General features: G+C 47.7%; 1 protein-coding gene across 2 annotated transcripts in view; it reads left to right on the forward strand.

The window, feature by feature from the left end:
• TRIT1 (tRNA isopentenyltransferase 1) overlaps positions 1-24,076 on the forward strand; it is a 240,935-nt gene that overhangs the window by 182,046 nt on the left and 34,813 nt on the right. Inside the window, exons 7-8 of one of the 2 annotated variants that reach the window (XM_069622400.1) lie at positions 14,530-14,642; positions 16,212-16,289. In XM_069622400.1, the coding sequence (XP_069478501.1) occupies positions 14,530-14,642; positions 16,212-16,289 (191 nt within the window). The remainder of the gene's footprint in view (positions 1-14,529; positions 14,643-16,211; positions 16,290-24,076) is intronic. The other variant, XM_069622401.1, reaches the window with a different exon arrangement.

Raw genomic sequence — 24,076 nt, forward strand, 5'->3', positions numbered from 1 at the left:
GATGGAATTTAAAGCTGCAAGCAACACTTGGTTATAGGTGTCTGCTAAAATCGTGGGATCCGAGCAGGAATCGGTGAAGTTAAGGGTAGGAAGAATAAGAGGGAGTAACCTTTCCTTGGTTATGTCCCTTTTGTTTCTGGTAGGGATGGCAGGTGCAATAGATGGCGCCGGACAATGTACTGCCTCAAGGTTGAAGGTAATAATATGGTGATCCGACCATGCACAAGGTGAATTGGATAGTAAGCTGATGTTACAGTTGGCGTCAATTAACCAATCTAGAGACCTCTCTTTAGTGTGGGTAGGTTCTTGGATGTGATGGGTGAATCCTAAATCAGCTAAGGTGTTAGCGAAGTCTATAGCAGTAGGGTCATTAGGGTCTTGGTAGCCTAAGTTAAGGTCCCCAAGAAGGATGATTTGCGAATTAGTTAGGGCTTTGTCAAGTACTAAGGAAGTGATATTGTCTACAAATGTCATGGGCCTGGTGGTCTGTAGATTAAGTGTACAGTGGCCGTTTGGTTAGCAGATAGTGGTAGTTTGACCTAGAGTAGTTCAGCAGATTCAATGTTCGCACTAGGTAAGGCTCTCAGGCCGAGTGAATTTTTATGGATGAAAGCAACTGCACCCCCTCTGGTGGTGCGGTCGCATCTAGTAATTGAGTAATCTAAAGGAATTGCTAGGGAGAGTGCAGGACCGGAGGCAGCATGAAGCCAGGTTTCAGAAATGGCAATAAAGTCAAGCTCCTGTGTCTTTATAAGGTCAGCAATATCGAATGCATGTGCTGAGAGAGACCTAGCGTCAACCATAGCGCCCTTGATCTGTGTAGCTTTGCCTGGTAGGGCTGGGGACATCTGAGAAGACTTAGGAGTTGGTGTAATGGGAATCTGGTAGATGGGGCTAGGCGTCAAATGTTTGGACCAAGAGCAAGGATGCTTAGTGTGCCCAATCATGCACAGAAATCTGGTTCCTAGTCTCTTGTTTCTCAAGTGAATTGAGCAAGGTTGGTTAGGTGTAGGTTTCTTAGTGAAGTGATCTAACCATAGGGCAGGGGCATTAAGGTATATGTTGGTGGGGCCAGTGCTCATGTGTGGCAAGCCATGGCATAGCACGGGGGTCCCATAGTATCATTGTGCAGTGCCACTATCTGTTTAGGTGGTTGGTTTGCTATAGGCCTGTAGGTGGGGACCATTGTCAATATGAGCGAATTAATAGCTACAAATAAACTAGCTATTGGTAATTGGATTGCGATGGTGAGTGCCCACAGTGAGTATGATAGGACAAGTAAGAAGAGCATTTGCTTAGGGTCAGTGCCGGCGTGTAGGATCATGATGATTTGTAACGGTGACAAATTAAGAATGAGGACCTAGAATGTTAGAAACTATCTACTAGATAGTGTAGGTCGCCAGTGATGCATTAATTGGAGCATGTAATAGATTCACAGTTAAATACATGTAATACATTTTAGGATGCAAGTGAGTCAATTATTACAGTGAGAGGCAGGCAGCGACCCAGTTGGTAAGGCACCTGGCAGTTTATATGACTAGTATTGTAGGGCCAACGGGTACAGTAAACACAGGACCATTGGGGGCAGAAAAAGACAGCAAAAGAGGGGCGGGTGGATAACCCGCAGCTAAGGACAAATGGGCACCGTTAAAGCAGTTGGACGACGATGGCTAGCAGCGCTCGTGATCAGCTACACGGGTTGTGGATAGACAGTACAGGCAACTAATTTGTAGTTTACACAGCCGCACAGCTCACAAACTAGTTTTATCGAGGTGATGACTACTAGGAAAGCTATTTTGTAGGTCAGGTGTTTGAAGCCGGATTTGTGCATAGGCTGTAAGTGAGAGAGGGGCCCTTGATCTTTGAGAGCACAACATTAAGGCCCCAACCTGTTGGTGGAGGGTAAAGTCTCTTTACTCCCTCCATCAAAGCCTTGATAACATGAACTTTCCACCAAGACCTTGTTTTGACAAGTGATGTACGCTGACCGAGCCGCTAGGTGAACCTTGATGGAGTTTACTAGGCCAGAGTCTAGTAGATGGAGCATGGAGTGAATGTCTGCTGGGGAACATTCAAATGGATTTAAAGCTTGTGACTGGCACCATATCACAAATATTTTCCACTTGTAGAAGTAACAGTGCCTGGTGTTGGGTTTGCATGCCTCTTTCGGGATATCCATACACCTTTTGGGGTAGTTTTAAATAACCCAACTCTGGGACCCAGGCTGCCAAGTTCATAGACTGAGGCTGTGGGTGGAGTGTTGTCTCCCTGTGCTGGGCTAGCATGTTGTAGGGGCACGAGAGTTTGATCGGTTTGCCCATCGCCAGTTTGAGCAGATGTGGAAACCATGCATTGTGAGTTTAGGTTTGTGGTGAACAAGTCTAAATGAGAATAACGCCATATGAAGATTTAATTTAAAATGTCTGAGTTGCCACTCATGCTCTTCGGGTAGAGGGTTTCTGCTTAGTGTCTGCTAGAGCTCTGAGTTCTCCTGGAACGTGTTGAGACACTAGGATCATGTTCCGTTTGATTGCCAACTTCCAAATTTTTTGGGAAATCCTGGAAAGACTTGGAGTGTGTGTGCCTCCATGCTGGTTTATGTTAAACATGGCAGTGGTGCTGCCTGTGAGTATTAGCACTTTCTGACCTGCTAGATGCAGTTGAAAAACTTGTAGGGCTTTGAGGACTGCTAGTAGCTCCAAAAGGTAGATGTGGTTTTGGGCTGTGGTGTCCCCACTGGCCATGCGCTGTGTGGTGGAGGTAATGGACTCTGGAAAGTGAGGGGTCTATCGCTTGAACTGGTGGATTGTGAAATGGTTTTCCTTCCAACACATTTTCCTTGGACCCCCCCAGCGAAGATCTTGTAGTAAGGTTAGCGAAACAACCACTAGATCGTCCCACTGACCGCTTGCCTGAGACCATTGTTTCGCTAACCACTCTTGCATTGGGTGCATGCGCAGATGCGCGTGTGGAACCAAGTGAATGCATGAAGCCATCATCCCGAGCAAGCGCTTTGCCTTACGTATGGCTGCGTATTTGGCGGCTAGATGGTGAGGAATTTGCAGCAAGTTTTTTACTTTCGTTTGAGGTGAAGACTAGTCCCCTTGATTTAATGATCGCTCCCAGAAATTGCTTTGTATTGCTGGGGAGATACTTTTTCTCGTCTGGGGGGAGGGGGGGAAGAGGGGGGGCAACCCCAATTGGAATAGGTTGATCGTTCTTTCGGTGTTGGGCTGCCATCCTACGCCCACTTCTCCTTTCCCCGCTAGTGTCATTGCAGCCCCACACAACATCCTCCTGCTGCTAATCCACCTCTCTCTGCTGCTCCACAGGTAGTTCCCCTCGATTCACCCTGTTGCTTCTCCGGCCTCCTGTGTCCCCACCACCGCTGCACTTCCTTGGGCTTAGGATGGGTTGGGGAGGCGGTGTCCACCAGCATTGAACCGGCCATTCCTGACTGGGACATAGGTCGGGGGCCTCCTTCCTTCCCTCTTTGGCTGAGCCTGAAGTCGGGCTTTTTATCTGTCAAGAACTGAAGCAGTTGGATCCTGCAGGAGTGAAGCTGGCCCACCAAACCCCCAAAGCCTGCCTGCTCAACAATCCTTATTCTATTTAACTATTGGCCAGGCAAACCCAAGGGGAAAGGGGGAATGGAGAAAATAACAAAAGACAAGAACTCCCACTGCAGGTACTTCAGATTGGTACTTCAGATTGTCTTCTCTGGATGGTTTTTAATCAGTTGAGTTCATAAAAGGAAAATACAACCTTAAATAAATAATATAAACTTTCTTTCTGACTATCTCTCTCTCAATTTAATATTTTTCTAATTACCTGTTGCCTAAGCTAGATTTACTCTTAGGCTGCTTCAGAGAGAATGCTGCTGCTACTTTAGATGCTCTGTACGAACTTCTCTTCAATATGTCTATCTTCTTTCTTTTCTAAAACTGTGATTTTAAAAATAAATGATACCCAACAATGTAGTTATTACTATAGCTAATGCGTATCTTGCTTCTGTTTATTTTAGTCCACTAAATATATATAAATATATGTCAAATACCTTCTACATCTGATGTCTTTTATGTTCAGCTGGAAAATTCTATACTGCAAGAATTCTTAACTTGAAAACTTCCTCAAAACAATATTTCTCTTGAAAAATAATTAACATTAGATGACGCTCACTCATATTGCAAACTGACATGCTTTGTAATCCGAAGCGTTATCTTCCGACGAATGTCTTTAAAGAAATGCAGTCCGTAACAAAACGCGACGCATTCAAAATAAATCCAAGATGGCCGCGACGCTAACGCTACGTCGTAAGGTCCTTTGTTCTAACCGCGCTTATAAAAAATACGATAGACGCCATACGCTCAAAACTTAAACATTCAAAGATTAGAGGGTTAGAAAACAAAAATTTTAATTAGTAACTCGGCGAAATTGATCCGCGCGCCTAGTTAATGCCAAAAAACCTTTTTACAACAAAAAGCACAACTAATTTTCTTGTATATTTAACAGATAGTCTTTTCATTACATACAATTTATGCTGCATTAAAAAGTCTACAATCATCTTCAGATTAAAAGTCTTAGAGTTTGCTTCCTTTTAAACAAAAAAATACACTTGGCTTAGTTTAGTTCTTCTGTAAACGATTCAGCTGCCCAGCAAACTGGTTCTAGTGGGAAATCTTCAACGTTAGATTTCTTGAACTTCTTTCTTGAATCTTTGCTTTAAAAATTGATTTAACAAACAACAAAAGATTCTATACTTGTAAAATTGTAACTATAACTTTAATTTACTGGAGCTATAAATTATATGACCTAACCAGATGAAAACTTTAATGAAAGGCATTTTAGAATTGTCAGGAACATTCTAAATGACAACACAATGCTGCCTGCAGTAAAATAAACCAATCACTGCTGGGAAAGTGTTCCACCATCTTGGGTTGGGAGTGTGTCATCTTTCTAAATGAAAGTGAGTTAAGGGAATATGAACAAACTAAAAAAGGTAATGTGTTACTCTCTAAACAGGATTCATTTAATACTTCAACAACCTCCCTTTCTAACTTTCCTGGAATAGTATTTGAAACACCCTATTCTCCAAGGAACCTTGCCAATGTGAGGTACAAAATGTGACAACCTGACATTATCACACCCTGTAAAAGATGTCCTCACCAAATCGATGGCCACATAACATGCATACCGACCCAAATGGACCACCCGGTATCGCTCTTGAGGAATGCAATTGGCAAAACCCAGCATGGCCCACAAAGTGGAGTAAGGATGAAACCACAAGCTTACATTTAAAACTTGGAAACCGTGTGTGGCTCCATGGGTTTGAAGCCGTAGATAAGAGTTTGTAGTGGAAATATCGTACTCCCCATGTTTTAAAGTTGGGAGAAACTTTTTTTGGAGTGTAACATTAATTGCCATTCCCAGGGGGCCTTTTTATTTATGCAAATGAAAGATGCATTTTAACCTTCTCCTTCAAAAGAGGCAGCAATAAAAGCTCCTTCCTGTGACCGTGCTCTGCGGTCACCACCGAGATACACATCAGTTGAAGCTGTTCGGGTGGGAGCAGGGGCATGTGTCGGTAGTTTCTCAAATTTTGTTTGTAGTGCCTTTTTGTCTGATACTCTAAACATCAATACAGACCCTGGGAGCATAGTCACAGTGTAAATTCACAAGAGGGAGCAAAAGCCTGTTGCTGTTCGACATGAGGGGGCCGCCTGCATTGCCCATCAGGCACTGTTCCGGAACAAAATCCAAAGGGGCTGGAAGCCTTGTGGGGAACACGGCCAGGGTCACAGTCCTGAGAAGTAGACATTGCTTGCTGGGATACAAGTGGAAGTAAAAGAATACAGGTATTGCTTGATGGCGGCTTACCTGCGGTGTCCAATGAGCACCACTTGGGAAAAGAGTAGGGAAGCAGGTCTCTGGTGAGGAAGCGCAGCTAGAGGGGCAATTCATTGTGAAGCACTAAAGCGGCAGACTGCTACCAAGAGCAAAATCAGAGGAGAGCACACATGCACAGGGAAGAGACTGACCATCGAAATCACCCAGGAGCGAAACTCGGTCACAATTGAACACTAAGGTGATGCAGACCCAACAAGTTAACCTACAACATCCCTGAAGCCATAGGGCGGATGTTTGCATTGCAGTGAGGCGGGCTGGACAGCTTTGAATGGGGCTTGTGTTGCGACTAGGGCATCTACAACAAGGGCATTAAAGTGGGGAAGGGTCAAGGCTTGGAAAATGAGTCAAAGGTCGGTTCTGGGGAAGACTGGCTTGGTTGAGTCGAGGAGAGGGAGCTGGCCTCTTGTTTGTGATGGGTTTTATGGAGGAGATGTCCCAGTTGATGGCAAATCTGAGCGACTTTACTCTGGGTGTATGTTTTGTCATCGCCTTTTATACATTGTCATGCTCTATTTGCATGGTCTCTTGGCACTATGGGACCTTAAGGAGTCTGCAAGGGTTCGGTTAGTGGTACAGAGGGGAATGTGCAAGGAAGCTTTGTTCTTGTGTTGACGTGTGCATGTAGGAAGAACCTAGGTTCTGAGTATGGGTGGTGGTGGTGGTGGTCTACGAGGTTTGTGTTGAGGGTACTTGAGATCTGTACCCACAGGTTGGTCTTGTGGTGGGTCAGAAGAACGTAGACACGGATGACATTTCAAAGAGTTTCTAGTTAGAACAGAGCTAGGGTTAGCTTTGGACTGTGGACCGGTTCCTTGCCACATAGGAACAGGGAAAGCCTTCTTCTTTAAGAAGGCTTTCCCTGTTACTATGTGGCAAAGAATCGGTCTACAGTCCAAAGCTAACCCTAGCTGACCCCCTACCACTGTTCTAACAACTAGAGACGGGAGAATGACTCCGTTCTCCTGGGGGTTGTTTCTTGCAAATCTCTTCATGGTTCTCCTTAATGGGTGATTTTTAAATTGTTTTTCATGACTTTTTTAACCAGTTGGTGCAACTCTAAAGATTTGATTAGACTTTTGTTCTTTATCAAATATTGCTTTCTTTGACCTTGGATGAATACTTTGATCTGTATTAATGGGTTCTGTGGAACATTGGTTCCCAGTTTTTGGATTTGCCTTCTGGGTGATTATAGTTCACTTCTTTTCTAGATATTCCTTCTGGTGTCCAATCTCTGTAGGGCTTTCTTTCCTTTTACAATAAAGGGGTACTTTTCCCCTCTTCCCAGGGTAGATCTATCCAGACTCTATCCTCCCTCTTGGATTTTTCTTCTCTTCTTAATTCTTATTATTCTTTCTGTTCATAGAATTCTCGTTCGAAGGGATTGTGTCCTCCGACGTATTCCTCATCTTAGATATATCCTTCCAGCTCTGCTGGGCTCGGAAATTTTTTCTCTAGAGGGCGCTGCGCGTCGACGTCCCTCGAGTCGATGTCCTTCGACAGCCGCCGTATCGACGCTCAACGTCATCCTGCCTATAAAGGTCGCGCGCAGCGTCCGTTGCCTAGTTCCGTTTTTCCGCGCTACTCGGTGCCTCGGAATACCGTTGCTCAGTTCTTAGTCAGAATAATCCTATTTACCTCGAGTTATTCGATCCGTACCCGATGGCTTCCTCGTCGGAATCGACAACTCCTCGATCCGGCTTCAAAAAATGTCGAGATTGTGGGAAAAAGATGTCGTTCACCGATCCTCACAGAAATTGTCTGTGGTGCTTGGGAGCCGAACACCATTGTTCGGAGTGCGAGGACTGTATGTCCATGACAGCTAAGGCCCTGAAGGATCGTAGGGGGAAGCTGGAGAAAGGTAAGACTTTTAAAGCTTCTTCTTCGTCGACGAAGTCGAGACATTCGTCTCCTCGTCACCATTCGCGCTCCAGGTCTCGGAGTGGGTCTCATCACTCCTCGAGATCGAAGCACTCGAAGAGGAGACGTCGAAGATCCTCTTCTCCGTCTTCCTCTTCCTCTGTTTCGCCAAAAAGAATCTCTTGCCCCACGAAACATAGTTCCCGGGCTGAATGGGAGGAATTCAGAAAAAATATGATGAGCGTCTTCGAGAAAGCGGCCTCGACCCCCTCGAAGACTGCCGAGAGCGATGCTCTGGTCGAAAGACCCGAAGGTCAAAAACGCCGCGAGTCGCAGTACCCGGCGAAAGAAACCTCTCGAGCGCGTCTCGAACCCTCGAGTGTGACTATGACCTCCAAACCTTCCTCGAAGGTTCCGTCGAGGTCGATGTCATCGACGCCGTTGTCGAAGGGACCTTCGACACACGGGTCTGTCGACTCGACGCCGGCCTCGACACCGGCGTCGACGCCGAGAAAAGTCACGGTGACCACACATCCAGTGACGATCCCCAGGCCCTCGACGTCGATGGCGTCGATATTGTCGAGTAGAATTCCAATTCTGTCGAGGTCCTCGAGGCCTCCACCTCTGTTTTCGACGCCACGCTCGAAGCCTTCGACGTCAGCGTCGACGACATCGACGTTTTCGAGGCCAATAATGACAAGTTCGGCACCCTCTGCCTTGGAAATGGGATTTACTCCCTTTATGAGTTCAGAACAATTGAGAACTATATCCTCAATTTTAGAAGAGGGTGATTTGTCTGAACAAGACACATTTGAGTTACAGGGACCTGTAACCCCAGTTAGAGAGGAATTTTCCTCTGAAGAGCGTAGATTAAAGGATCTTCATGATTCTTTACATGAGGCAAGTGGGTTAGACACTTCCCCTGAGGTGGATTTTGCTAAGCCAGAACCGGGGGAGCATGCTGAAACCCCCTACAGAGCCTTAATGGCTAGGATTACAGAGTTCATGGGGTGGTCTGCACCTTCACAATCTTTCCAACAAGATGACCTCACGGATATTCTTGACAAAGGCCCACAAGAGGATCCGGTGGTGCCCTTTCATAAAGCCCTTCAGAGAAAGATCATGACAAACTGGGAAACCCCAGAAGTAATACCAGCAGTAAATAAAAAACTGTCTGCAAAGTACAGGGTATCTTCCACAGACCCAGAGTTTTTGTCTAAACATCCATCCCCAGAAAGTCTGGTGGTACAAGCAGCATCCTCTACCGATGTCAAGACGGCTTATCCTACAGTCCCACAGGACAGGGACGATAAAAAATATGATGCTATGGCAAAGAAAGTCTTTTCAGCATGTAGCATGGCGTTAAAGTCGGTTAATGCTACGTGCACCCTTGCTTGGTTCAGCCATACACTTTGGGAGTGTGCTTCTACAGCGGCTGACTGCATCCCGGAGGGAGAAGAGAGGGATGCGTTCCTGAATATTATACAGGACGGTAAAGACGCTATGTGCGAATCCCTCCAGACGGGCATTGATTCGGCTGACAGTATCAGCAGAGCAATGGCGGCAAGTACATCAACCAGGAGGTTCGCTTGGTTGAGAAAGTCGGGTTTTGCCCCAGATGTGCAAGCCAGGCTCTTGAACATGCCATTCGATGGCTCTTCTTTGTTCGGGAAAAAGGCGGATGACAGTTTAGAAACTGCAAACTTCAAAAGCAGCAGCAAAATCCCTAGGAGCTGCAATCCGTCAGACTCCTTTTCGTCCCACAGGAACCTCTGCGAGGGGCAATTCCTTTCGCTTCTACTCCGCTTTCGGAAGAGGTAGAGGACGACCGGCTCAAAGGGGTCAAAGAAGAACTACCCGAGATGGACGGGGTAGATATTCTAAAGCCACAGCAACAGCAGGTGCCTCTTTACCATCGGCATCTGCATCAGCCGCCCCAAAACCACTCTGAGGACTCCCCTCACAGGACACCTGTAGGAGGCAGGTTGACTCAACATCTGACGGTATGGCAGGCTATCACGTCAGATGCTTGGGCATTGGAAACAGTCGCCCAAGGTTACTGCCTGCCTTTCCTACGTATACCTTAGAGTCATCCACCGGGGATCAGCTCTCAGAAAGCTCCAGATCCGCTCCTCTTGCAGGAAATTTTGGACCTGCTAGAGAAAGGTGCCATAGAACCGGTACCTGTAGCGGAGAGGAACAAGGGCTGGTACTCCCCTTACTTTCTCATTCCGAAGAAAGACGGAGGACTGAGACCCATCTTGGACTTGCGAGAATTGAACAAATTCCTCAGGAAAGACAAATTCAAGATGGTCACTCTTTCTCAGATCCTCCAGGCCCTGCAGTTTCAGGACTGGTTGGTATCTCTGGACCTTCAGGACGCTTATTTCCATGTGCCTATCCATCTCAAACACAGGAAATACCTGAGGTTCGCAATTGGCAACTCTCACTATCAATTTCGAGTACTGCCATTTGGGCTGACCTCCGCCCCGAGGGTCTTCACCAAGTTAATGTCGGTAGTGGCTGCAAGTCTAAGGAGGGAAGGGATTCACGTCTACCCCTACCTGGACGATTGGCTGATCAGGGCTGTTTCTCCGGAGCAAGCTCAGATCCAGCTAAATCACGTGTGCTACTCCCTTCACAAACTGGGCTTCTCCCTCAATTTAAAGAAGTCTCAAATGATACCATCGCAGAGACTCCAGTTCATAGGAGCGATCCTGGATACTTCCTTGGGAAAAGCCTCGCCACCAGAGGTGAGGGCTCAAGATATTCTACAGATGGTTACCAAGTTCCAACATGCCCAACGTCTCCTAGCCTTCGACTTTTTGAGGTTGCTAGGCCTCATGGCATCCTGCATTTTCCTTGTGCCAGAGGCTCGCCTGAGAATGAGATCCCTCCAGTGGGCACTGAGGACTCAGTGGTCACAATTCTCAGGGAGAATGACAGATCTTCTTCAGGTTCCCGGCAGGGTGGCTCGAGACCTTCAGTGGTGGGCCTGTCAGGAGAACATTCTGAAAGGAGAACAGTTTTGGCAACCCTGGCCGGAGATAACAGTAGTCACGGATGCCTCACTCACGGGGTGGGGAGCCCACGCCAACGACTTGACCATCAGCGGTCGTTGGTCTCCATCGGAGTCCAGACTACACATCAACCTGTTGGAGCTGAGAGCCATCAGACTTGCGTTGAAAGCTTTCCTGCCAGCTGTACAAGGGAAGAACGTCCTGATAATGACGGACAACACGGTGGCCATGCATTACCTCAACAAAAGAGGAGGCGTAGGATCACTACCCCTGTGCAGAGAGGCAATGCAGCTCTGGTTTTGGGCAATCCAAGAAGGAATCTCTCTTTCGGCAGTTCACCTAGCCGGAGAGAAGAACTTGACAGCGGACGCTCTGAGCAGGCAGAACACAGTCTCCCACGAGTGGGAGCTAGCTCAGGAAGTCCTTCAAGAGATCTTCGCCCTTTGGGGAACCCCTCAGGTAGATCTGTTCGCCACCAGCCTAAACAGGAAATGCGACCTGTTCTGCTCAAGGGAATTTCCTCCGAGAGGAGCTCTGGGAGACACGTTCATAGTGGACTGGGAGTTTCCGCTTCTGTACGCGTTCCCACCGGTCCCTGTCATTCCTCAAATGATCAGGAGGTTGAGAAGATTCCGGCGAACCATGATCCTAATTGCCCCGGATTGGGCCAGGAGAACGTGGTACCCGGACCTTCTAGACTTGTCCATCTGCCCTCCAATTCGACTTCCTCTCAGAGAGAACCTACTCTCACAGAAGGGAGGTCAGGTTCTCCATCCAGACATCAAAACCCTCAACCTTCACGCTTGGCTTCTGAACGGCTGAGGTACAAGGATTGGGACCTCCCTGATGTTATGGAGGTGTTGCTTTCGGCAAGGAGGCCAGCAACAAAGTCTTTATACCGCTGCCGTTGGAACAGATTTTGCAGCTGGTGTAGAGAACAGAATATCGACCCATTTTCATGTGGTACACCAATGGTTTTGTCCTTCCTACTATATTTGGCAAATTCAGGCCTTCAAGTTGGCACCATTAAGGGCTATCTCGCAGCGATATCTATCTTTAAGCGTACTGCGGAAGAACCATTTTATTTCAAATTACCCTTGGTAACACAGTTTCTAAAGGGGTTAACCAATGTTTATCCCCCAAGACCATTCCAAGTTCCCCTATGGGATTTAAACTTAGTACTAACTTTCCTGATGGGTACACCTTTCGAACCTCTCCATTCTTGTTCGTTAAGATTCCTTACCCTTAAAACGGTTTTATTAATAGCACTTACATCTGCTAGAAGGGTGAGCGAATTACAAGCTCTTTCTTGTAAACCCCCTCATACAATCTTTCACAAAGACAAAGTTGTCCTGCAAGTGAAGCCTAATTTCCTCCCAAAGGTAGTTTCTGAATTCCATATCTCTCAGAAGATTACCCTACCATCTTTCTATCCTCCTCCTCACCCGGGGAAAGAGGAAGAGAGGTTACACAGACTAGACCCTAGGAGGGTTTTAAGTTTTTACATTAGTAGACTAGCCAGAATAAGACAGGCAGAGACCAGCTGTTTGTAGGTTACGCAGGTCACAAGCTGGGGTTACCAATAACTAAGCAGACCATTTCCAGATGGATCATTCTAGCCATTCTGGAATGTTATAAACTGGCAGGGAAAGAGCCCCCTCAAAACCTTAGGGCTCATTCGACCAGAGGTATTGCAGCTTCATCGGCCCTCAAAAGAGGCGTGCCGGTTAAAGACATATGTGCGGCCGCTACATGGTCGTCTGTCCATACCTTTACACGTTTTTACAATCTGGATTCCTCCTCTAGTCAAGAGACTAGGTTTGGAAGGGCTGTACTGCATTCTATTCATCAATAGAAGACAGCGTGAAGTCAGTACTCCCTCCTCCGAATATAGAATACTGCTATGGGAGCCTATCTAAGATGAGGAATACGTCGGAGGACACAATCCCTTCGAAGAACAAGTTACTTCTTACCTTGTAACGTTCTTTCGACGGGATGTTCCTCCGACGTATTCCTCATCGACCCTCCCATCCATCCCCGCAGTTCTACTTCCCTTGTTGTTGCAGCTTACGCTCCTTCAGGGTGATTAGTCTAGTCCAGACAGTAATACTGTGGGCTACAAAACGGAACTGAGCAACGGACGCTGCGCGCGGCCTTTATAGGCAGGATGACGTCGAGCGTCGATACGGCGGCTGTCGAAGGACATCGACTCGAGGGACGTCGACGCGCAGCGCCCTCTAGAGAAAAAATTTTCCGAGGCCAGCAGAGCTGGAAGGATATATCTAAGATGAGGAATACGTCGGAGGAACATCCCGTCGAAAGAACGTTACAAGGTAAGAAGTAACTTGTTCTTCTAGTTTAGTGTCTGTCTTTTGACATATATACTACTCTGCCTTTTTCCTCAGACATTTGTCGTAGTTTGTTTCTCCCTTTTAATACTTAATGCTTTTGGGTTTCTCTCACTCCACTGTCTTAATTTGCAATTTTACTTTCTTAATTTCCAGGTTATGCTTGTCGATTCGACTGAGACAAATAAGAGCAGACGAATAAGAGCAGTCCCATAGCGATTCCCCGGCGGCCTCCCGTTCGCCCTGTTCATTTAGGATTCGCTGGGGAAACGTTTCCGGTGCCTTTGGCTCACTCTGGGTTTGTTGTATTCGTTGGTTTTTCGTCTTCTCCATTCGCTCCGGTTTCCCACCTTCCATGCCCTCCTCCGGTAAGGCTTGATCGTCATGCGGGTATCTGGACCATATGCAGTTTCGGCATTGTTTTGTGGACCGATGGTCCACCACAATGACTATGGTCACACCATCAGCTTCTCGCTCTTTCCTTCTCAAAGGAATTGCGTGCCCAGTGCCCTGCCCTGCTAATGCCATTGACCTTCAAGTACAGCTGGGCCCTAAGTGGGTTTGATGACGGCTACGGGGAGGATGAAAGGTCTTCTGTGGCATTGGACAGGCCTGCATGAGTCAGCTGGTCAATGCTGCTGACCTTCAGGTACAGCTGGGTCCTCAGTGGTTTGATGTAGATGTTGAAGGATGAGCACATCTGGAAAAAGCCTTGGTGAGCAGCATTGATCATATGGAGAGGAGTGAATGCTATTCCTGCTCATCTGCATGTAGGCATGAAAGAAGTATCGGGCGAGGTGGACTTGTGCAGTGAGGATGCTTATCTCCCAAGGTTCCTGAATTAGGATAATTTTAGGATGTCAAGTAATGGGATGTTGGGGACGTGTGTGGTGGGTGGGGTGTTTAAATATGGTGCTCATCTGTGTAGACTTCGGAGAGTTCAGTAAATGTTTGACATTTTTATTTGATTTCTACTTACTGCAATAAAACATATGCAGTAAATGTCAAATCAGTGCTTCGCTGTGCATGGCTTGCCTCTGGGGGGCAGCAGACGAAATGGGTTTATGGTGACTTGCTCCATTTTAAAGAAATCGCTAGTAAAATATGCTAGTAAAAGCTTACTTTCTCTTCAGTCAAGGTAATCTAAATTGCGTGACATGCAGGTCTAGCAGGGTTTTGAAGAATGTACAGGCCCCGTGTAATCCCCATATAAGGTTCCTCACGGCTTGGTATGTGCCACTGCTGTGTACGATTCTTCTCCTTTGCCAAAAGAAACATGTCTGGCACCCATGTTCCTTTTTCTAGATACTGCTCTTTACCTCTCTTGGTATTTTTATACTTCTATACCTCTGGTTCCATAGCCACAAGGTGTCACTGCCTGCTTTCTTTTTCCCCAGTCAGGATTATCAACATGGAATTTTCCAGTCTATTGGCTTCAAAGAGTTTCACGAATATCTCGTAACTGAGGGTACGTGCCCACCTGAAACTAGCAGCATTCTCCTCCAGAATGGTAAGTGCACCTGCTGTCAGGGCAGTGCGGGTCTGTTTCCTGGAGGTGTATTCATTTGCATACTGTCTGTGTCCCAGGGGAGTGGGGGTGGGGACCGGGACCTAGGGTTGCCAGCTGTACAACAGTTATTAACTGAACAACTAAGCTAGTGATACTCCCACTCACCGGCTCTTACGACGTAACTCCACCACGCTCCGTAAGACCTACTATGCCATCATCCAGGCATGGATGGCGGCTATTGGCCTTTGTCGCAATGTAGACAAGCATAAAATACTCTTGGTAGGTCCCAAACAAATACTCAACAAACTGGACAGCAAATACTCGTCATTCATCAACACTACCATTCCAACATCAGCGGCAGCCAAAACCCTAGGCGTTTACTTAGATGCCACACTGTCCATGTCAAGGCAAGTTAGTGCCATCGCCTCATCGGCCGCACTAACTACCAAGATCATAAACTTGGTCAAACCCTACCTCTGCCCCAAAAACTGCCTGTCCATAGCCAGAGCCACAGTAGGTGCAAGGCTAGACTACCGTAATGTCCTGTTCTTAGGCACATCATCAAAAACCCAACTCTAAACTACACAACACCATCAGAGCTGTCCTCAGCATACCTAAGTGGGAGCACATATCCCAAGCAAGGAGGGACGCCCACTGGCTCCCAGTTAAAGAATGCATCCTTTTTAAAGCCCTCTCAATCACACACACTCATGCCTCGTAGATACAGCACCGCCCTACCTCTCAGAAAACATTCATCGCGCCACCCCAGAAAGGCCCAAGCAAACCCAACACTGCAACCAGCTCGCGATCCTAACCTTCAGAGAAGCCAAAGCAGGAGGCGCAAGCTTCGCAGTCCTAGCCCCAAAAAACTGGAATGCACTACCACCGGTACTCAGTAAAGAAACCTCACACACAATGTTCCGTAAGGCTCTGAAAACACAACTTCAACTAGATAATATACCACAGACGCACCCTGCCCAATGCACAAAATCCTATTGTGGCTCTTGTGTGCAAAGCATCTCACCTGTCTGAGTAGAAACACCCCCTGTAAATGGTGATGAACTGTACTCAAAATGCAACCTGTAACATGTACTTTGTTTGTCAAAGCAAGTAACCTGTAACAGCGCCACGATGCCCAAGGACCGTTGAGCGCTTTATTAATTCTAATAAATAAAAAAAAAATGATCATATGAAGTCCTTTTTAATATGCAACATTTGTTTCCCGCGCGGTCCAGAGTTTGTCTCTCTCAAAATCAATTGAACACAATTTCATGTAAATTCACTCACCTCTAAAACATTTGAAATAGAAGTCATACCAAATTGCTGATTGATTTTGCCAAAAGGACTTGGCCTGGGAAGAAGCGTGGGGTAATTTGGGTTTCTCAGGGGCTGCTTCAAGGTGCAAAACGTATCTGGTTACCTGTTCCTAGGTAAAGGCATCCGTTGCACGGCCTGATGCTAGGCGAGGGAACTGGTGTGTGGTTGGTCTGATGTTCGGAGCAAGTTTCATGGTTTGGTTCTGGGTGGTGATGCATGCCTTAGTTCATGCACTTATACTTTGCTTTTTAGGTATTCAAGCTTTGAAGCAAGTGACCCAGAAGTATGCCCGGAAACAAAATAAATGGGTCCATAATCGCTTTCTGAAACGTAAGTGTTGCTACCTGGTTGCCGTATGCTGTGTTGTGCTCCCACCTCCCTGGGTCACTCATGTCCATGCTGCAGGATCAGACTCTAATCCTCCTGGGGTCATATGCCTGTGGCTGGCCAGAATTGTTATCAGCCCAGGACCCTGACGCTCAACAGAATCCTATGAGATCCGACTTGCATAACCACTCGGTTGATGGCTGTTGAGATGGATTTCGAGTATTTGGCCTGGTGGACAATTTAGGATGCCACCCTAGTTATAGTGAACATGGGATCTCTGGGAGCTGTAGCCAAAGCCAATCAAGTTAAGGGTTGAAAAGTGGTCAAGGCTTAGTCTCAGGAGAAACTGAGTGTGGTCCATACAGTGAATCGGTTCCATGTTATCTTAACAAATCCAATAACAAACATTTTTTAAAAAATTTAAATAACGAATAAATGTCATATTTATTTCTTATTATTTGAGGGGGTTGCCCACTAAGCCCTCCTTTTCCCTAATTTTATTACCCCACCCATCTGTTTTAATCCCTTACCCTATCCCATATATACTTTTAACAGAAAATTCAAAATGTTTCCATTATTTATAATTGGTTATAAAAGTAATTATTTATTGTCAATTCGTTAACATCACTCTATACCAGTGAATCACACACAATTCAATTTAGACAGGTAAGTTAAATACTGTTATAGGTCCAAAATGAATCGAGTAGGTGGTAATATCACACAACGCTCAATTATAAAACATCTATACAGTCACCTTTAGGTTTTTAGGAATGCATACAATGTCCTGGGCAGCTAAAGGAAGGTAAGTAGTGATGCAGTAGAATGAAACAAGTTCACAAGAAGTATGCCTTGGAAGTCCAATCCCTATTGTAGAGGAGTGCCTCTGCAGGAAGTTCCGCCCCCGACGACCTATATGTTGGAAGCCTGAGATTGTTCCATGCTTGACACCTGCATGTGTGCCAATTCCACAGCGAGTGGTTCAGAGAAGATCTCCTCTGAGAAAACCTCATCAAATGTATCCCCGAAGAGATCATTTGAGGGATGAACTCCCTGAAGGAATATGAAAAAGTTGGAGAGGAGCTGGTGATGAGAGACTAGTGTGACACCCTGAGAATACTGGCTGAAGAGAATGCTTGGCTCTTACAGAAACTGATCACAAAGTTAAGAATCAAGTAAACTTTAATGTGAGGAAATGAGTGCATGTGTGCAAAGCACTGCCGAAAATATAAGCCATTCAATAACTGTACAGATGCTGTAACGCAAGTATTTTAAGTGATCTTAGAAGCTGGCTATACGTAGTGATTAAACTGCAGGCAAAGCCGCAATTGTATAGAAACTGGACATCAGTGTTATGCTACTTTGCATTTATATAGCGCCTTATATACCATTGGTATGGTCTGAAGGCGCTGGTAGGTTGAACGCCCTTGGGAACCGAAGTTCAGGTCAGTAGAGAGCGTAGAGAGAGTCAAAGGTGCGTGTGAGTACCGAGATGTGTGCAGCTGGTGTGGTATCTGTGTAATAGCTGCTTCTTAGCGATAGGTGTGGTGGTTGAGAGATCAAGAGTATGTGTTCGTTCTGGCAGGATTTATCCAGACCGATTGTGGCTGCATTAGGCCTGAGGAGAACGCCTGGCTGGGGGAAAGGGGGGTTGTAACCAGCAGTGTTTAGTTAGAGTGATGGGGAGTATGAGGCAGATGTTGGTATGAGAACAGTTAAACCGAATGGTGTCATAGTATCTGTGTTCGAGTTGAATGGTGTTGTAAAGAAGAGTAAGCGTGGTGATGTGATATGGTGGGTTACATGCTATTCAGACGTTCCATGCATTCCAAACCATTCCATGTAAGTCGCGCAATTCCACGCACTCCAGTCCGTCCAGAGTATTTCTAAGTTTTATGCACTCAATCCATGTATTTCACCCGTACCACATACTTAATCTGTTCCATCCACATATTTCACCCCTTTCATCCACATATTTCACCCCTTTCATCCACATATTTCACCCCTTTCATCCACATATTTCACCCCTTTCATCCACATATTTCACCCGGTTCCTTCCACATATTTCACCCTGTTCCTTCCACATATGTCACCCGTTCCTTCCACATATGTCACCCGTTCCTTCCACATATGTCACCCGTTCCTTCCACATATGTCACCCGTTCCTTCCACATATGTCACCCGTTCCTTCCACATATGTCACCCGTTCCTTCCACATATGTCACCCGTTCCTTCCACATGTCACCCGTTCCTTCCACATGTCACCCGTTCCTTCCACATGTCACCCGTTCCTTCCACATGTCACCTGTTCCATCCACATGCGCCGGCCGTTCCATCCACATGCGCCACTCGCCCTCTCTAGGCTCGTTTTTGTGCACCTATCACGTTGTGCGCACTCTTCCGTTCTTTTAGAATTTAGTAAGCCACGACCCATAGAGAGAGGCAGAGAACTGTGTCGCTGCACAAATAAGCTGAGATCGTGGAAACAAATGGCGAGGCTGTCTGGCCTGGTGTCAAAGCTGAAGCAAGCCAAGGTCGGTCATCTAATTTTAAAGGGAGTGAACGTGAGAAGCTGAATCTTCCCTTGTTAAGGTGCAAAGAAAGAACACCAAGCGTGCCAAGTTTTATTCATTTAAGACATTTAAATGCTGCAAAATGGACCAAATCGTGGTCTCCTGCCACGTGAACCAAGAATGGAAATAGAGTAGTGCTTTGAATCCTAGAACGACGATAGTGCGTGCTCGCACTCCCATGTATTCCCACAGACGAGGATACTTTGCAAGGCCAAGTTCAAAGACCATCTTTGTTGCAGAAGGCATGGGTGATGAGAGATGTTGGGCTAATTGGATGGGGAGGTAAAGTCAAGTCCACCTCCTGGCATCGGGGTATGAGCTTACGTGCTGCTAAGTGAACTGAATGTTCCAGACATGGCATGAGCGTGCCAACCAATTATAGGGGTCCGTATAATGAAGGGCCTTAGTTTGAGAGCCAATGATATACCATGTACTTAAGTGCTGAAGATGACATGTTTTAGAGGTAGGTATAAGTTATCCACTTGACAGTAGATTACCAATCACAATCCCACCCCGTAAAGTAGACTTGGATGTTTCCCTTGAACCTATCACAATCCCTCATAGGGTTTTCTCATTTGCCACTTGGTATGACTTCACTGACGTATATTTTGTATAGAAGGATGTCTTTATGAGAAATGCATTGAGAACTCGAGCGAACGTCCTTTGATGTCTGTAACTCCCTGTTTTAGATAATTATTAAAACAGCAATCTTTGCCGTCTTCCTGAGTTGGTTTGATTATTTGGTGTCTGAGTTATTCTGCATCATCCCCATCCATTGAATGCATGATACCCAACGGGCCATATGCTCAATATCATGTATGAGTCCTTGTGCACAAAAGTCACAAAGCTTCTCCAGCATTGGATCTTTCATGGATTCAAATGCTAGGAATATTCCCCGTCGACAGACTGGGAACCCTCGGTACGCTTATAAAGCCGTTTCCCATAGGAAAACGTTTGACACTTTTGTGTCCTATCTGTCGTTTTGGGCCCGCGCACACATGCCCCACTAGGACGTAGTGGTATAAATGCCCCGCCCCCGCGGCTCCCTTCATATTTCAACCGTCTCCAAAGTAGTGGGAGCACCTCGTGTAGTCTATTTTGTCTAGGTTGTGCTGTTGGAGATTCTCCTGATGTCAGGGAAAGCGCTGTTCCGCCTGTGCGCTACGTGCGGGTTGAAGGTTTACGAGGGGGGTTCGGACATATGGATTACATATATTGTCTACACCCTCATCATTCGGCAGACAAGTGCGACATATGTAAGGGCTTCTCCCAGAAGACTCCTAAAGATTGAAGTCGAAGACTTGTGGCATGGTTAAACAATGGAGCGGGGGCATACCCGCCTTTGGAGGTGGGTCCACGCGCAGCGTGGCCTCAGTGTCAAAATCTTCAGAGGCCCCGCGCCGCTCGACATCGTCGGAACCCCCGGTGAAGAAATTACGACCGGCGGAGAAGGAATCGAGAAGCCATTCTAAGGAGTCTTCGTCGAAGAAAGCCTCGTCGTCCTCATCTTCGACGAAAGACAGAAAAGAAAAATCTGAATCCTCCTCGGGCGATCATCATAGATCGACCTCGAGTCGAGATGCAGAGAAGCGTAGGTAGAGTTCGGCAAAGGCGGGAACGCCTCAAGGACCTGCACGACCACCACCGCCGTGGACGGCAGGGCAGTCGTCGACCACTTCTCTGCCACAATTGGTCTCAACCGTTCTTGGACCGCAGACAGTGACGTCGACGACGGGGCCAGCTGTAGCTTTGTCGACGGAGATCCCGCAAGAGGCCTGCCGACCAGAAGTATACGACCCAGTTTTCCCAGAGACACTACTGCAGCAAGAGGCCTTGTCAGTGTCCTCGCGAGATGAGGATCTGAGAGTAGCTGGCCCTGCAGACCTCGGGTTACGAGGGATTACCAGGCCTCTACGGGAGCATTCCGGTGTCTACCCCTCTTCTCAATCCGCAGTCACTTTTGTCACTGGAGGTCTTATCCACGTTGCAAACGTTGCTGAAGACACTGGACGAGAGACTCCCTCAAGCAACTCCAGCTAGGTCGGCCATCGACGACCCGGGCCTGTCTCGTCGGCCACCTCCGTCAACTCCCACGGCATTGCCAGCGGGTGGAGACCTCTCGGCTCCACGCCGCGAGGAAGGAGAGCTGATGGATTCGGACTCGGACAGTAGAGCCTGATCGGATGTCTCGCTTTCCCCCTCCAGGGATCCAACCTGGGAGTCCGAAGCAGAATTAGAAACCCTGAGAAGCCCGGCTCAGCCGTCTTCCCCCGGACGACATTGGGTCATTTCACACCATGATGGCCAAGGCTTGTACAGAATTCGGGCTGGCCCAGGAAGAGGAGAAAAAGGACTGTTTTCTTTTCGACCACATGGGAAAGAGGAGAAGGTCGGTGTTTTCAGTACCCATCCTGGATCATGTGTGGCAGGAGGGGTTACAGACCATGTGCCACCCTTTCTCGGAACCGGCGATAAAAGGTTGTCTGGAGAAAAGATTTAAGGCTCCAGAGGCTACCCCCAAGTGTCTCTCCTCCCAACCAACTCCTGACTCAGTGGTGTCGGCAGCGGCGGCGAGAAAGGCGAGGGCCCAGCACAAGTGCACGACCCCCCAGGAAAGTGATGCCAAAAGACAGGATGCCTTCAGCAAAAAAGTGCTGTCGGTAGGTGCTACCACAGTGAAAGCGGCCAATTCTCTGGCCATAGTAGCCAGATACGACAGGGAGATGTGGCACCGACTGGCTGCTATGCTGGAGCATCTTCCGGAAGAACATCGTAAGGCGGCGATGTAACTGGTCAGGGAAGGTGAAGAGGCCTCCAATCATGCCATAAACATTGCGGTGGACCTCGCGGAATCGGGGTTTAAGCAGGTGAATAACGGTGTGGGTCTCCAAAGGCAGGCATGGCTGAAATGCACCAACTTCCAACCAGAGGTGCAATACAAGGTGCTGGATATGCCTTTTGAGGGAGACCACCTGTTCGGTGAGAAGGTGGACGAGGCCCTGAAGGGCATGAAAGAGGACTCGGACACGGCGCGTTCCTTGGCGGCCCTCTAAAGTGGTCGAACTTTCCGGTCTTTCGTCCCTTCAGGGGAGCATCGGGAAATTCCATATTCTCTGCATCGAGAGACAGATCCTTCAGTAGGCCAGCATACCCCTCCCAGGGATACAGACTGGCTTCTCAAGTGGCAAAACGACGCCGGGACTACCAGGCCCCCAAGAAGAGAACCGTTTACTCGTCGACGAGGGAATAAGCAGACCAAGGACCAGCAATGACGGGCATCGGAACGTTCTGGGAGGCAGGGTATCGTGCTACATCAACGAATGAGAGCAAATAACGGATCGATGGGTGTTGGACACTGTAAGATACGGACATTCCCTGCAATTCAAAAGCAACCCTACGCACATTCCACCGGTGTTTGTAGCTGAACCCCATCTGAGCGTGTTGCAGCAGGAAGTAGCACTTATGCTACAAAAAGGTGCTATAGAATTGGTTCCGTCTTCACAGAGGGGTTAAGGGGTTTATTCCCGATACTTTGTGGTGAAAAAACCAAACGGAAAGTGGCGTCCCATTCTATACCTGCGCGATCTAAACAAAACGTTGAAAAGCCTAAAATTCAAGATGCTCACGCTCCAAGAAGTGATCCGGTCAGTTCAAGAAGGGGACTTTCTGGCGTCTCTGGACCTGCAGGATGCGTACTTCCACATACTGATGTGTCGGCGGCACAAAAAGTCCCTAAGGTTTGTGGTAGGGCGGACTCGCTACCAGTTCAGTTCTTCCTTTTGGGCTGAAATCCTCTCCCAGAACGTTCACAAAATGTTTGGCTCCGGTGGCGGCCTGGCTGAGAAGGCAAGACTATCATGTATACCCGTATCTCGATGACTGGTTGGTGAGAAGGTCCTCCCCTATGTCGACTCACACAAGTTTTCAGGCCACCATGCACCTTTTACAACGGCTGGGGTTTGCGGTAAACTTCGAGAAATCCTTATTAGCGCCGTTGAGAAGCTTGGTGTTCCTGGGCGCACAGTTCGAGACCCAGTCAGGGTTAGTGAAGCCATCCCTCGACAGAATCACCAAACTCAATCTATTGGCAGGTCAGCTGAAAATCAATACCAGATTGTCAGTGAGAAAATGTCAATTCCGGGCGCTATGGCATCCTGCATTCCTCTGGTGGGCAACTGCCGCCAGTTCATGAGGCCGGTTCAAAAGTTTCTGGCGGACCGGTGGACGCAGGCCCAGGGGCTCTGGTGGGACAAACTGACTGTCGACGACGACAAGCTCCTACTAGCTCTTCAGTGGTGGCAGAGCTTCCAGAATCTATCCAGAGGGGTACCCCGACAGGAGCCGAAGTTTCGGCTAATCGTAGTGACGGATGCATCCCTGACAGGCTGGGAAGCACACATGGGCACTCTACAAACGCAAGGTCGTTGGTCTCGGAGGGAATCTCTCCTGCACATCAATGTTCTGGAACTGAGAGCAGTGTGCTGGGCCCTGAAGTCGTTCCTGCCGCACATCAGAGGGTCCATAGTGAGAATATTGACAGACAACATGACAGCGATGTTTTACTTGAGGAAGCAAGGGGGGCACGCGATCCAGAATCCTTTCCACCGAGGCTCCGAAGGTGTGGCATTGGGCTCTGAAACACGATATATCCATCGTAGCTCATCTTCTTCCGGGTGTACGGAACGAGCAAGCGGACTCACTCAGCAGAAATATGGACCGAATTCACGAAAGGGAGATAGACAGCGTTCAGTTGTCGAAGGTCATCGAGAAATGGGGACGGCCTCCGCTGGATCTCCTCGCTACGAAGAGGAACAAGAAGTGCGAAATGTATGCCAGCAGGTGGCCACAGGAAGGCTCTCTGGGGGAAGCGTTCGCCTTCCCGTGGACGGACAAGTTCCTCTACGCCTTCCCTCCGTTCCCTCTAATACGGAGAACTCTGCAGTGGATACGCAGGTACAGGTGCCGGGTCATCCTAGTGGCACCGTGTTGGCCGAGGCAGCCGTGGTTTTCCGACCTGCTTCACCTGTCAGTGGATCAACCAATAACGTTCCCAAAGGTTCCCAATCTCCTGTCCCGGGATGAGGGAACAGTGTGGCATCACAATCCAGACAGTCTCAATCTCACAGCTTGGCTCCTGACTTTTCGGAATTTGGTGCCTTAAGCATTTCGTCGGACTATCAGAGGATCCTGCAAGCAGCGCGAGCCCCTTCCACCAACAAG

The sequence above is a fragment of the Ambystoma mexicanum genome, chromosome 11 (genome assembly GCF_040938575.1).
Source record: "Ambystoma mexicanum isolate Mex_15411 chromosome 11, UKY_AmexF1_1, whole genome shotgun sequence".
Taxonomy (NCBI): domain Eukaryota; kingdom Metazoa; phylum Chordata; class Amphibia; order Caudata; family Ambystomatidae; genus Ambystoma; species Ambystoma mexicanum.